The sequence below is a fragment of the Notolepis coatsorum genome, assembly GCF_963971535.1.
Source record: "Notolepis coatsorum genome assembly, chromosome: 7".
Lineage (NCBI taxonomy): Eukaryota > Metazoa > Chordata > Actinopteri > Aulopiformes > Paralepididae > Notolepis > Notolepis coatsorum.
In genome coordinates this window covers 10,862,114-10,874,613 of record NC_140171.1, presented here as the reverse complement: position 1 = coordinate 10,874,613, position 12,500 = coordinate 10,862,114, and the positions used below count along the sequence as shown (strand labels likewise).

General features: G+C 49.5%; 1 protein-coding gene across 1 annotated transcript in view; it reads right to left on the bottom strand.

Moving 5' to 3' along the window:
- Window positions 1-12,500, bottom strand: part of sdk1a (sidekick cell adhesion molecule 1a) — a gene marked incomplete at its 5' end in the record, with an annotated part of 439,376 nt that overhangs the window by 3,016 nt on the left and 423,860 nt on the right. Inside the window, 2 exon segments of the mRNA XM_084319476.1 lie at window positions 401-530; window positions 9,614-9,734. Of these exon segments, the coding sequence (XP_084175602.1) occupies window positions 401-530; window positions 9,614-9,734 (251 nt within the window).

Below are 12,500 nucleotides of genomic sequence, written 5' to 3'. Positions count from 1 at the left end.
ATCTGAAGAGAACAGAGATCTGAAGAGAACAGAGATCTGAAGAGAACAGAGAACAGAGATCTGAAGAGAACAGAGATCTGAAGAGAACAGAGATCTGAAGAGAACAGACATCAGAAGAGAACAGAGATCTGAAGAGAACAGAGATCAGAAGAGAACAGAGATCTGAAGAGAACAGAGATCAGAAGAGAACAGAGATCAGAAGAGAACAGAGATCAGAAGAGATGGAAAAACAGAAAGATATAGGAAGACATACAGAAAGACTGCAGATGTGGAAAGACAGAAAGTGATATATAAAAAGACAGAGACATATGAAGACATACAGACTAAATACAGACTGACAGAGAGATACCATATAGGCAGATAGTTAGACAGACAGACAGACAGACAGACAGACAGGTACCTCAGACTCCGAGATCTCAGTAGGTTTCTCCGTGAGGGTGGTGCTCTCTGTGAGAACTGCTCCATTGTAGTTGTTACAGATGTCCTCGTCAGAGTAGTGGAGACCCCCTGGACTGGGCCTCGGGGGAGACCTGGACACACACACACACACACACGCACGCTGTAACTGAGGGGTACAATTCCCTGACTGTATTGATAAGTATGGTATCATTAAACCACTACCGCTTTATGTACTTTAATTACTGGCCATACAGTACACGATATCTAAGTATGATGAACACTTTCCCACATATGAAATCAGGTCCACACAAAGGTAATAGTCAAATATTTAATATATAGCAAAAGGTACATATAATAGTTACTTATTACATTTATGATTTGAATTGAATGCTCTTGTAAGGCAAATGAGTACTCGTATGCAAATCAACACTGAATGTCCAATCTCTGGTTACACAGGAAGCAAGTATACAACCTGGCTCTTAGGGGATTATAGCGATGGTCACTTAATGATTATAGCTGGATAATATACTGAAGGGGTCCCGCCGGTTGTAAGCCAGTAGGGGGGGTAGGAGAGCTGTCGGCTGTATCCCGTCTGGTCAACGATTTCTAGGGAGAGTCCAGGTACAGAACACAGTGCCCGTAGAACCTTGATCCGCAGATGAATACACTTGGGCTCTCTTGTAGACGATAGCTGTAGCTGTCGCTGTCGGTCCACAACGAAGAAGAAGCGAGGCGACCTCAGTCTGGTCTGAGCGCCGTCTCACCTTGGCTCCTCTCGGGGTAAATCCAACACTCACCGGTGTTGGCGATTATCCGCTCCACAAATCAAAGCACCAAAGCAAATAGATATTCCATGCCGTATAGGGCTCAGCAGTCGTCGGGGTAGGTAATCCAATGTGCAGGTCCACTCGTCCTCGCCCAGAACTCCTCGGATGAAAGCACCACGCGTGGTCTGCCCAACCTGGTTAAGACTCTAGATAACGCGAGGAAACGATGGGGGTGCTGCTCACTTTAGAACTCTAACCGAACGATGCACCATACATAATAGACTATTATTACTTAATAGAAATACGGTGCCAAACTCTGGCAATTCAGCTATTAATTCGCACAAGGTCTCACTGCTATTCTAAGGCCAAACAGGCCGTACTACACCGCACGCGGTACCGTGGGGTGAGGCTTCACGTCTTGTTACTTAGTTGGGTAGAAGGGTAAAGGACTAAGAGGAATTCTACATTTCTTGCGCCATATTTATATGCACAGTGGACAAGTAGTGCCGCTCTGCTTTCGGTAGCCGTATTCCTGCGCGGAGCTGAGGCTAGTAAAGGCATGTCTCGTCGGTACCTTTGAACTTGAACGCCAGGGGCTTGTCCCTGGCGCCTGGTCCTTTTGTCCAATAAGAGAATTAACTATTATGGGCTGTAGTAGAATAAAGGGATATTCAGTGTATATGTACAAGGAATATACAAGGGATATCAAACGATATACAAATACTATTAAATATATATCCATAAATAAATATATATATTCGGTTTAATCTGATCCTTCACAACAGCCGCCCCCTAATTAGTCCCACCTAATTAGCTGAGCAGAGACAGATTAACCGCACTGTCCACTACTCAATGTCCGCTGTAAGGGTCAGTCAACTCACAAAGTCATAGGGTCATGGTCGTCATCAATAGTATCAGGGAGCCTTGGCAGTTCTATTAGCCTCGCCACGGGTCGGGTGTAAGTCCGCCCTTGGACGAGCACTTCAGCTGCTCGGACCTTTCCATCGGCACCGGTGATCACTTTGCTTACGCGGCCAGCCGGCCACATAGCTCTGGGTAGTGACTGGTCGATGATCATGACGACTGTTCCTTCTGTCAAATTGTCTCTCTCTTTTACCCACTTCTGGCGGGTCTGTAGAGACGGTAGGTAGTGGAGTAGGAAGCTGTTCCAAAACTTGTCAGCCAGTACTTGACTGTACCTCCACATTCTTCGGCCGTTCGCTTCTTCAGGCCTGTACATTGTCTGTGGTAGCGCGGGGTCCAGCCGCCCCATCAAGAGGGTGTTGGGGGTGACTGGGTCGACATCTGCTACATCACTTGAGACGTAACCGAGGGGCTTTGAGTTCAATACTCCCTCGATCTCCGTGAGGACTGTCATTAGGACTTCTTCCGCCACGGTCTGGGCCCCAAGCACGGCGTACAGGGCTGTCTTTATGGAACGTACTTCTCGTTCCCAGGTTCCACCGAAGTGAGGTGCGTTCGGGGGATTAAACTGGAAGTCAATCTGGGATGGAGCGAGGTGGGTCTTAAGTTCTGGGCCCATAGCTTGGAAGCTCTCTCTCAGCTCTCTTTCTCCGCCTTTGAAGTTTGTCCCGTGATCAGACAACAATGTAGACGGTTTTCCTTTCCGTGATGTGAATCTTCGGAAGGCCATAAGGAATGAGTCTGTGCTCATGGTTGGAAGGAGTTCGATATGTATCGCTCTGGTGGTCATGCATTTGAATACAATACCCCACCGCTTCTCGGTTCCTCTTCCTCTCTTTATATACAGCGGGCCAAAACAGTCCATACCGGTGGAGTGGAAGGGCTTGTCGCCGAGTCGGAGGCGACAGGGAGGTAGGTCAGCCATCCGGGGTATACTGGGCTGCGCGCGCCACTTACGGCAGTCTAGACAGGTTCGCTGGAAGCGCCGCACTGCTTCTCTCCCTTGCAGTATCCAATAACGACGTCTGATCTCCGCGAAGACTCTCTCTGCCCCTGCGTGGTGCACATCCTCGTCGTATTTCTTTATGATCAGCTCTGTGACCTTGTGTCGGCTGTTCAAGACTATCGGGTACTTAACGTCATCCGGTAGGTCTGGGGCTCTCCGCAGACGACCACCCACTCTGATGAGATTATGGGCGTCGCTCTCGGGGGCTAGGTGAAGCAGTCTGCTGTCTGATGGGACGGGCTTTGCTCCCTGTAGACAGGCTAGCTCATCGGGGAACGAGTCTCTCTGGGCTCGTTGTAGTAGAAGGAGTTCTGCTTCTTCGTAGTCAGCTGCTGAAATGTCAGTTGTGGGCTGAACCTCTGGGTGGTGCCACAGAAATGTCTTTAGCTGCGCACTCTCTAGGGTGAGGCAATCGTCTAGAACCGGGTCTGTGGGGACGAGTGTGTGTGTCAACCCACAGAACATAGGTTTCTTGTTCTCTGCCTCCTCTTTACTCGCCTCCCGTGGGGTGGGTGTAGGCCACTCTTCTTCGGGGAGCTTGAGGAACTCTGGCCCGTCACTGTAGAGGTTGTGACGGGTGAGGTCATCCAGGGACATTCCCCGGGTGATGACGTCAGCTGGGTTGTGTTTGGTGTCCACATACCGCCAGCTGGTTACTTCTGTTAACTCTTGAATCTCGGTGACTCTGACTCCCACGAAGACCTTGTATCTGCACGAATCAGACCGGATCCATGTGAGTACGGTCGTGGAGTCTGACCACAAGATTGTTCTTTGCACCGGGATGGTGAGTTCACGTTGGATTAACGTGGCGAGCTGCGCTCCTGCTAGGGCTGCGCAGAGCTCTAGGCGCGGGATAGATTGTTGCTTGCGTGGGGCTATTCTTGAGCGAGCCAGGATGAAAGCAGTATGTATTTCTCCTCCCTCCTCTCGGGCACGCAAGTAAGCCACCGAACCGTAGGCTACTTCGGAGGCGTCGCTGAATACGTGCAGGTCGATCTTGCATGTCTCTGGCCTCACTGTGGGTGGGAAGTAGCTGCAGCGTATATTAACACCTGGGAGTGAGCGGAGTTCCGTCTCCCACTCTCTCCATGTGGATGCAAGGTGTTCGGGTATGGGATCGTCCCAGCCCTGGTCTTTGTCCCATAGCGCTCTTACAATCATCTTTGCCCTGGTGGTGTAAGGTAGAATACATCCCAACGGGTCATATTGTCTGGCGAGTGTTCTGTATACACTCCGTCTGGTGGTCGGTATTGCCGTCGACCTTCCCTGCTCCTTGATCAGGGGTTTGTGTCTATAATGGAGCGAGTCTGTTTTGAAGCGCCAGACTAGTCCTAGTGTCATTTCTTGGGCTTCTCCTGGGATGGTCGCCATCCAGGTCTCGCTGCTCGCGGCCTTGTCCTCGGGGGAGAGGCGGCGCAGTACTTGGGGGTCGCTGCTGGCCCGCTGCCGGAGATCAAAGCCGTCTTTGATCAGGGAGGCGCGGAGCAGCGCACGACGTCGCCAGTCAATTTTCTTTATGTGTCCCGCTGTGATTCGCTTGTTAATCTCAGCGCGGTACACAGCTTCTTGAGCGGGGTGTTTGGCTAGGCGCCGCTCTGTGTTCAATAGATACCGCTCCGTCGCCTCTTTTGTAGCGCGAAAGGTGGGCATTCCCTCTCGCCTCAGGAGTGGAGTTGCGTATCTCATCACTCCGTTGCCGTTGACTCTCTTTGTCCCGTGCTCGAGGAGGGCTATAGCGTAGATATCTTCCTTAGAACGAATGTCTTTCTTTTCGTTCTTAAAGGGCATTGTCTCTAGTGTCCATAGCCTCTCTACATGCTGCAGGAGTGTGGTGTCTCCTTCTGTCGCTCTGGAGTGGAGGCAGCTAGTGGCTGCTGTTCGGTTAAGAGACTTGGCGAGGGGGCCTTGTAACGTCCATCCTAGGCGGGTCTCGACTACTGCAGGACAACCTCTGGGTCCTGTATGGACCCGGTCTATCGGGACTATGAGGTCTGCATGGTCGGAGCCTATCAGCAGGGTCGGGGTGGCGCCGTCTATGAGCGGGATAGGAAGTTGACGCAGGTGCACATATTTCTCCATCAGCTTGGCGATGGGGTAGGTGTACTGCGATAGTCCTATTTCTTGGCTGGTGAAAGCATTAGTAATCCTGTACCGTCTCTCTGGCTGCCCGCTTGCTGCGATAGTGAAGGAGACATTCTCGCCCTTTATCATCTTTAGATCTCGTCTTATTGTCCGAATAGTCATCTGGTTCTCGCTCCCCCGTAGCCCCAGCTGGGCCGCAGCGGACGCGAGGAGAAGGGTCTTCTCTGACCCGTCGTCAAGGACGGCGTAAGTGTCCATGACCTTATCTTGGTAACTCAGTGTTACACGAACCACCTTTAAGAGCACCTGGGCGCCGCTGCTGCTAGCGGGGTCAATGTACATAACACTTGCCTTTGTGCTGTTGGATGGTGCAGGCTTTCTTTTGTTACTGTCGTGTAGGACATCCAGATGGGCTCCGTCACACCGACTACACTTCTTCTTTAGGCGGCACTCGGCTGCCATGTGACTGCGCGCACATCGGTAACAGCGTCGGTTGGACTTTATCCAGTGACTTGTTTCTTCAGCGGTCATCTTCTTGAACTGGTCACATTGTGACAACCAGTGTTCCTTCTCGCAGTACGGGCACACCATCTTCCACTTCTCTTTCATCGAGGGGGTACTGTGGTTCTTGCTGCTCGGTACTGATTCTGATTGGTGCATGACAGTCACCGATCTTCGGCCATCGTTTACTCTCCTAGGTCCCTCTCTGGAGCTTGGCGTGCTCCGCACGAACGTATCCAGCCGTAGGCTGCTGACTTCTCTCGCCAGGAAGTCGGCTAAATCTAGGAGGGATGGCTCGGGACCGTTAGGATCACGGTGGTCTCTTTGCCGCCTGAAGCGCTCCTGTCGAGCGGGCGGCAGCTTCTCTAAAATCCTCTCGACGTTCGAGTTTGCGTATAGTTCGTGCATACCCTTTTCTCATTGCGCCCCCAGCATCCCTACCAGGGATTGTACTTTTATAGACAGGTCGTCTAGTGAGCGATTGTCTGTTGCTGGGGGTAGGCGGTCGATATGCCTTATCTCCTGTATTACGTAATCCCATATACGTCCATATCTCTGGTCCAGCGCTGCTAGAGCCGCGGTGTATGGGGTCGTAGAGGTGGCATAGGCCAGCGCTATGTTGTGCGCTCGGGGCACTTTCAGGTGCTTCAATAATATTGCATACTTGTGGCGTTCATCAGCGACATCCACCATCATTGTCTCTAAGCACATCCGGAGCTCCGTGTACTGTGCTCGATTCTCATGGGTGAAGTCTGGAAACGTCGGTGTGCCAATGTATGACGCCATGGATGGCTGGCACATCGGTGAGCGTTGGGAGAGAGGCCTCCTGGGTGAGTCTCTTCTTACGCCTCTCGGTGGGCTGGTACTGGCAGGGTACCATGGCCCGCTGGTCCAGGTGCTATTCCTCGGGACTGGTCGTGCGTCATGCTCACCCGTGAATCGAGTCGGGGGTCTGTAGCGCAGAGCCGCGGGGGTATAGCCTGGGCTGTACTGGACCTCCTGGTCCTGTGGAGTAATGTGCTGCTGTCGGGCTTGACTCTCCTCTTCTCCCTCTTCTTCTTCTGCCAGGTCACCTAAATCTTGTAGTCGTCTATTTAGCCTCTCCGCGGTGTCCGCCGTTCCTTCCTTGTAGCTGGGTCTCACTTGGACCGGTCGGGGAATGAGTTCGGAGGGGGGTGTAGACTCTCTCTGGTGGTCGAGTTCAAGGTCGCCTGCTCGGTTAGGGGAGGGTGCCCTTGACGTGTGTCTTGACGAGGCTCTGGAACCCCTTGTGGAGGGAGGGGGTGTTGCCCTGGTGATCAGCTGCTCCATTAGCTGCGCTTGTAGTCTGTCGCGCTCGGCTTCGCGCTTGGTGAGATCTGCTTCTCTTTGGGCACCGGCAGCGGCGCGCTGGGCGTCGGCCCGGTCTCTTGCCATATTCTCTTCCGTCTGAAGGCGTCTCAGCTCCAGACGTATGTGCTCTTCTTCGCTCCGTTGCTGTGTTTGGAGTCGATCGCGTTCACCCTGAAGTCGATCGCGTTCACCCTGAAGTCGATCGCGTTCGGTAGAGGCTGTCAGGCTGGCGAAGAACGCCTGTGACAGCATCCTCTCCGCTTCGCTGGGGGAAGACGCTTGTAGAGGTGAGCCGCTCCTGGCTGTACTCGTTGGGGAGTCCTGGAGCTCTATCTCCTCGGCGCTCTCCTCATCTTGTTCCGTGCAGAGTTCCACCTCTGGAGGGTTGTCTTCCTCCCGGAGCTCTGGGGGGACTACTTCTTCGGTATTGGCGGGGGGTAAAGTCGTGTCAGTTCCCTCCTGGTCCCCACCGTGAGCTTGGTCAGTTACATTAGAACCCACTAGGGCCTCTGTGGTCGGGGTATCCTGGTTGATAGGGTCGGACATAATTTTACTTTCTACTTTTACTGCGTTTACTGTTTGTAGAAGGCTAGGTAGTTTACTGACGGCGTAATCCTCTAAGTACTGAGGTGGCTGTCGTCTACGTTGCGGGCGTTCTACTTTAGGAGGACCTTTCGTGGAGTGTTCATCATAGGCCATTTCAATATTAATACCACTATATTAATATTACACTAATTACCCTCCGGCTCGAAGGACCAATTGTAACTGAGGGGTACAATTCCCTGACTGTATTGATAAGTATGGTATCATTAAACCACTACCGCTTTATGTACTTTAATTACTGGCCATACAGTACACGATATCTAAGTATGATGAACACTTTCCCACATATGAAATCAGGTCCACACAAAGGTAATAGTCAAATATTTAATATATAGCAAAAGGTACATATAATAGTTACTTATTACATTTATGATTTGAATTGAATGCTCTTGTAAGGCAAATGAGTACTCGTATGCAAATCAACACTGAATGTCCAATCTCTGGTTACACAGGAAGCAAGTATACAACCTGGCTCTTAGGGGATTATAGCGATGGTCACTTAATGATTATAGCTGGATAATATACTGAAGGGGTCCCGCCGGTTGTAAGCCAGTAGGGGGGGTAGGAGAGCCGTCGGCTGTATCCCGTCTGGTCAACGATTTCTAGGGAGAGTCCAGGTACAGAACACAGTGCCCGTATAACCTTGATCCGCAGATGAATACACTTGGGCTCTCTTGTAGACGATAGCTGTAGCTGTCGCTGTCGGTCCACAACGAAGAAGAAGCGAGGCGACCTCAGTCTGGTCTGAGCGCCGTCTCACCTTGGCTCCTCTCGGGGTAAATCCAACACTCACCGGTGTTGGCGATTATCCGCTCCACAAATCAAAGCACCAAAGCAAATAGATATTCCATGCCGTATAGGGCTCAGCAGTCGTCGGGGTAGGTAATCCAATGTGCAGGTCCACTCGTCCTCGCCCAGAACTCCTCGGATGAAAGCACCACGCGTGGTCTGCCCAACCTGGTTAAGACTCTAGATAACGCGAGGAAACGATGGGGGTGCTGCTCACTTTAGAACTCTAACCGAACGATGCACCATACATAATAGACTATTATTACTTAATAGAAATACGGTGCCAAACTCTGGCAATTCAGCTATTAATTCGCACAAGGTCTCACTGCTATTCTAAGGCCAAACAGGCCGTACTACACCGCACGCGGTACCGTGGGGTGAGGCTTCACGTCTTGTTACTTAGTTGGGTAGAAGGGTAAAGGACTAAGAGGAATTCTACATTTCTTGCGCCATATTTATATGCACAGTGGACAAGTAGTGCCGCTCTGCTTTCGGTAGCCGTATTCCTGCGCGGAGCTGAGGCTAGTAAAGGCATGTCTCGTCGGTACCTTTGAACTTGAACGCCAGGGGCTTGTCCCTGGCGCCTGGTCCTTTTGTCCAATAAGAGAATGAACTATTATGGGCTGTAGTAGAATAAAGGGATATTCAGTGTATATGTACAAGGAATATACAAGGGATATCAAACGATATACAAATACTATTAAATATATATCCATAAATAAATATATATATTCGGTTTAATCTGATCCTTCACAACACACGCACACACACACACGCACGCACACACACACAAAAGCATTATTGTCTATTTGATGAATAGACAGGGCCTCTCCACACTGCTCTGCCGTCAAAGCCACAGCCCCGAACCCCCATCCCTTATAATCTCCAGTGATGGGGTTGTGTAAATTAGACAAGGAATCACAGGTAAAAGATATCGCACCCCTCCTCGAAGGCTCAAAGAAACACAGAAATTCCACGAACGATCCATAATTTTTTCAGTATTGGTATAATTTGAATAGAATCGAATTCAACTGAACAATGAAGAATCATACTTGAATCTTTACCTAAAGAAATCAGAATTTGATTGAATTGCTTGATTGGATCCTAGTATTAAGCGTGTGTGTGTGTGTGTGTGTGTGTGTGTGTGTGTGTGTGTGTGTGTGTGTGTGTGTGTGTGTGTGTGTGTGTGTGTGTGTGTGTGTGTGTGTACCTGGTCCCGTTCTTCTTGAGGAAGGAGTTCTTGGTGTTGAGGGTTCTGCTGTTGAGCTCCAGGGCAGTGAAGCCTCCGTTGTCCAGAGTGACGGACTCCTCCACGGTGGAGACGTGCTGCCCTGGGGGGGGGCACAGACACACACAGAGGTCAGTCTCACCTGGGGGCACAGACACACACAGAGGTCAGTCTCACCTGGGGGCACAGACACACACAGAGGTCAGTCTCACCTGTCTCAGTGACACACCTGTCTCAGTGACACACCTGTCTCAGTGACACACCTGTCTCAGTGACACACCTGCCTCACCTGTCTCAGTGACACACCTGCCTCACCTGTCTCAGTGACACACCTGCCTCACCTGTCTCAGTGACACACCTGTCTCAGTGACACACCTGTCTCACCTGTCTCAGTGATACACCTGTCTCACCTGTCTCAGTGACACACCTGTCTCACCTGTCTCACCTGTCTCAGTGACACACCTGTCTCAGTGACACACCTGTCTCACCTGTCTCAGTGACACACCTGTCTCAGTGACACACCTGTCTCAGTGACACACCTGTCTCAGTGACACACCTGTCTCACCTGTCTCAGTGACACACCTGTCTCAGTGACACACCTGTCTCACCTGTCTCAGTGACACACCTGTCTCACCTGTCTCAGTGACACACCTGTCTCAGTGACACACCTGTCTCAGTGACACACCTGTCTCACCTGTCTCAGTGACACACCTGTCTCAGTGACACACCTGTCTCACCTGTCTCAGTGACACACCTGTCTCAGTGACACACCTGTCTCAGTGACACACCTGCCTCACCTGTCTCAGTGACACACCTGCCTCAGTGACACACCTGTCTCACCTGTCTCAGTGACACACCTGTCTCAGTGACACACCTGTCTCAGTGACACACCTGTCTCACCTGTCTCAGTGACACACCTGTCTCAGTGACACACCTGTCTCACCTGTCTCAGTGACACACCTGCCTCACCTGTCTCAGTGACACACCTGCCTCAGTGACACACCTGTCTTGTTATTGTATTTATATATGCTGCCCCTGGGGTTCTATTCTTTGAAAGCATAACATTTATTTTCACTGCTTGGCTGATTTTTTTTTACATTCCTTTCAAATGAAAGTGTAATGACTGTTTGCAGCCTCTGCCTGCTTGCCTTAATAACATAATGATTTGAATGGACCTACATTTCTTCAATCTAAATGACAATAATACAAAGGTTTGGACACCCGGACTCTGTTTGTGCTCTGGGCCCCTTGCTTTCAAACAACGTTCTTATATTAAAAGCCTTGGTGTCACTTTTGATAGTGGTTTTAAATTTGATGGGCTCTGTAGTCAAATGTGCCTTCTTTCAGTTAAGGCTCCTTGTCAAAATAAAGGTTTTGGAGAGTGTGATGCATGCCTTCAGTATGTCTAGACTTGATCACTGTAAGTATTTGCACAGTATGTGGGCTTAGACCAGCTCTCTCTACAATGCCTACAGCTATAGTGCAGAATGCTGCTGCTCTGCTTTTGACCGGTACAAGACAACGTGACCACACCCTGCACTGGCTTCCTGTCCGTTTTAGGATTCATTTTAAGATCCCGACGTTTGTATTTAAGTATTTTAAATGGTCCGGCCCCTCAGTACCTAGTTGTACTGTACGCGTCTATGCTTTTACCAACGCGTTCGTGTTTCCAGGTTCCCGTTTTGCGCTCTGATTGGCCAGGTCATGTGACATGTGCGCCAATCGTGTGACGGCAAGTTCTGCGCCTATTTCCGGGTCGAACAGCCTGCAAACTACCTAACGCCTAGTTTATCACTGGTTAAGCTTAGGCGACTCTTTTGCAGTTGGCTAAGGTTAGAGTTTGGAATCAGGGCTGGTGTTCTATCGCCCTGCTCTAAGACAAACTCTAACCTTAACCTACTTCGAAAGAGCGCCTAAGCTTAACCAGTGTAGAAACTTGCGGTCCCACGATTGGGCGTACATGTCACATGACCTGGTCAATCAGAGACGCGAAAACACGAACGCGTTGGTAAAAGCAATCAGGCGTACTGTACAGTACTCCTCCATGTTCACATGCCAGCTAGACGAGCACCGAGGTCGTCAGAGCAGTTGCTTCTAGGCTCAGATCTAAAGGTGACCGAGCCTTGGGGGTGGAAGCCCCCACGCTGTGGAACAGTTCACCTTTACATTAGATCCTAGACATTTTTAATAAAGTCTTTATTAAAGACTCACCTCTTCCCACTGGCATTTCCTTCAGGTTGAGCCGTACATCCGTGCTTCTATTTTGACTGTGCATTTTATATTGTTTTATTTCTGTTGTATTTGTATTGTTATATGTGTGTACTACTGTTATATGTGTTTGCACTATTCACTATGAATTGAAAATGGAGGACCCTGGTGTAAACAAGACAAACGTCTTTCTCTGGTCTGCATCCCCTTAACAATTGTGTGTATTGAGCCGTACTGTATTGTACCCATTCTGCAATCTGTTAAATAAAGTTTTCATTCATTCATTCATTCATTCATTCATTCATTCATTCATTCATTCATTCATTCATTCATTCATTCATTCATTCATTCATTCATTCATTCATTCATTCATGCAATACTATTTCTGTTTGTGTAAATTGTGCACCTTGTGTCGTGTTTTTATTAGTATTCTATTTACTATCTATTCTATTTAGTACATTTTGTACTTTGTATTGTGCAGCACTTTGGTCAACCTTGATCCATAATGATTATTGGAATGTCCATAATGATTCTTGGAATGTCCATAATGGTTATTGGAATGCTCATAATTATTATTGGAACGTCCATAATGATTATTGGAATGCTCATAATCATTATTGGAATGCTCATAATAATGATATGAACTCATCATTTGAATTTA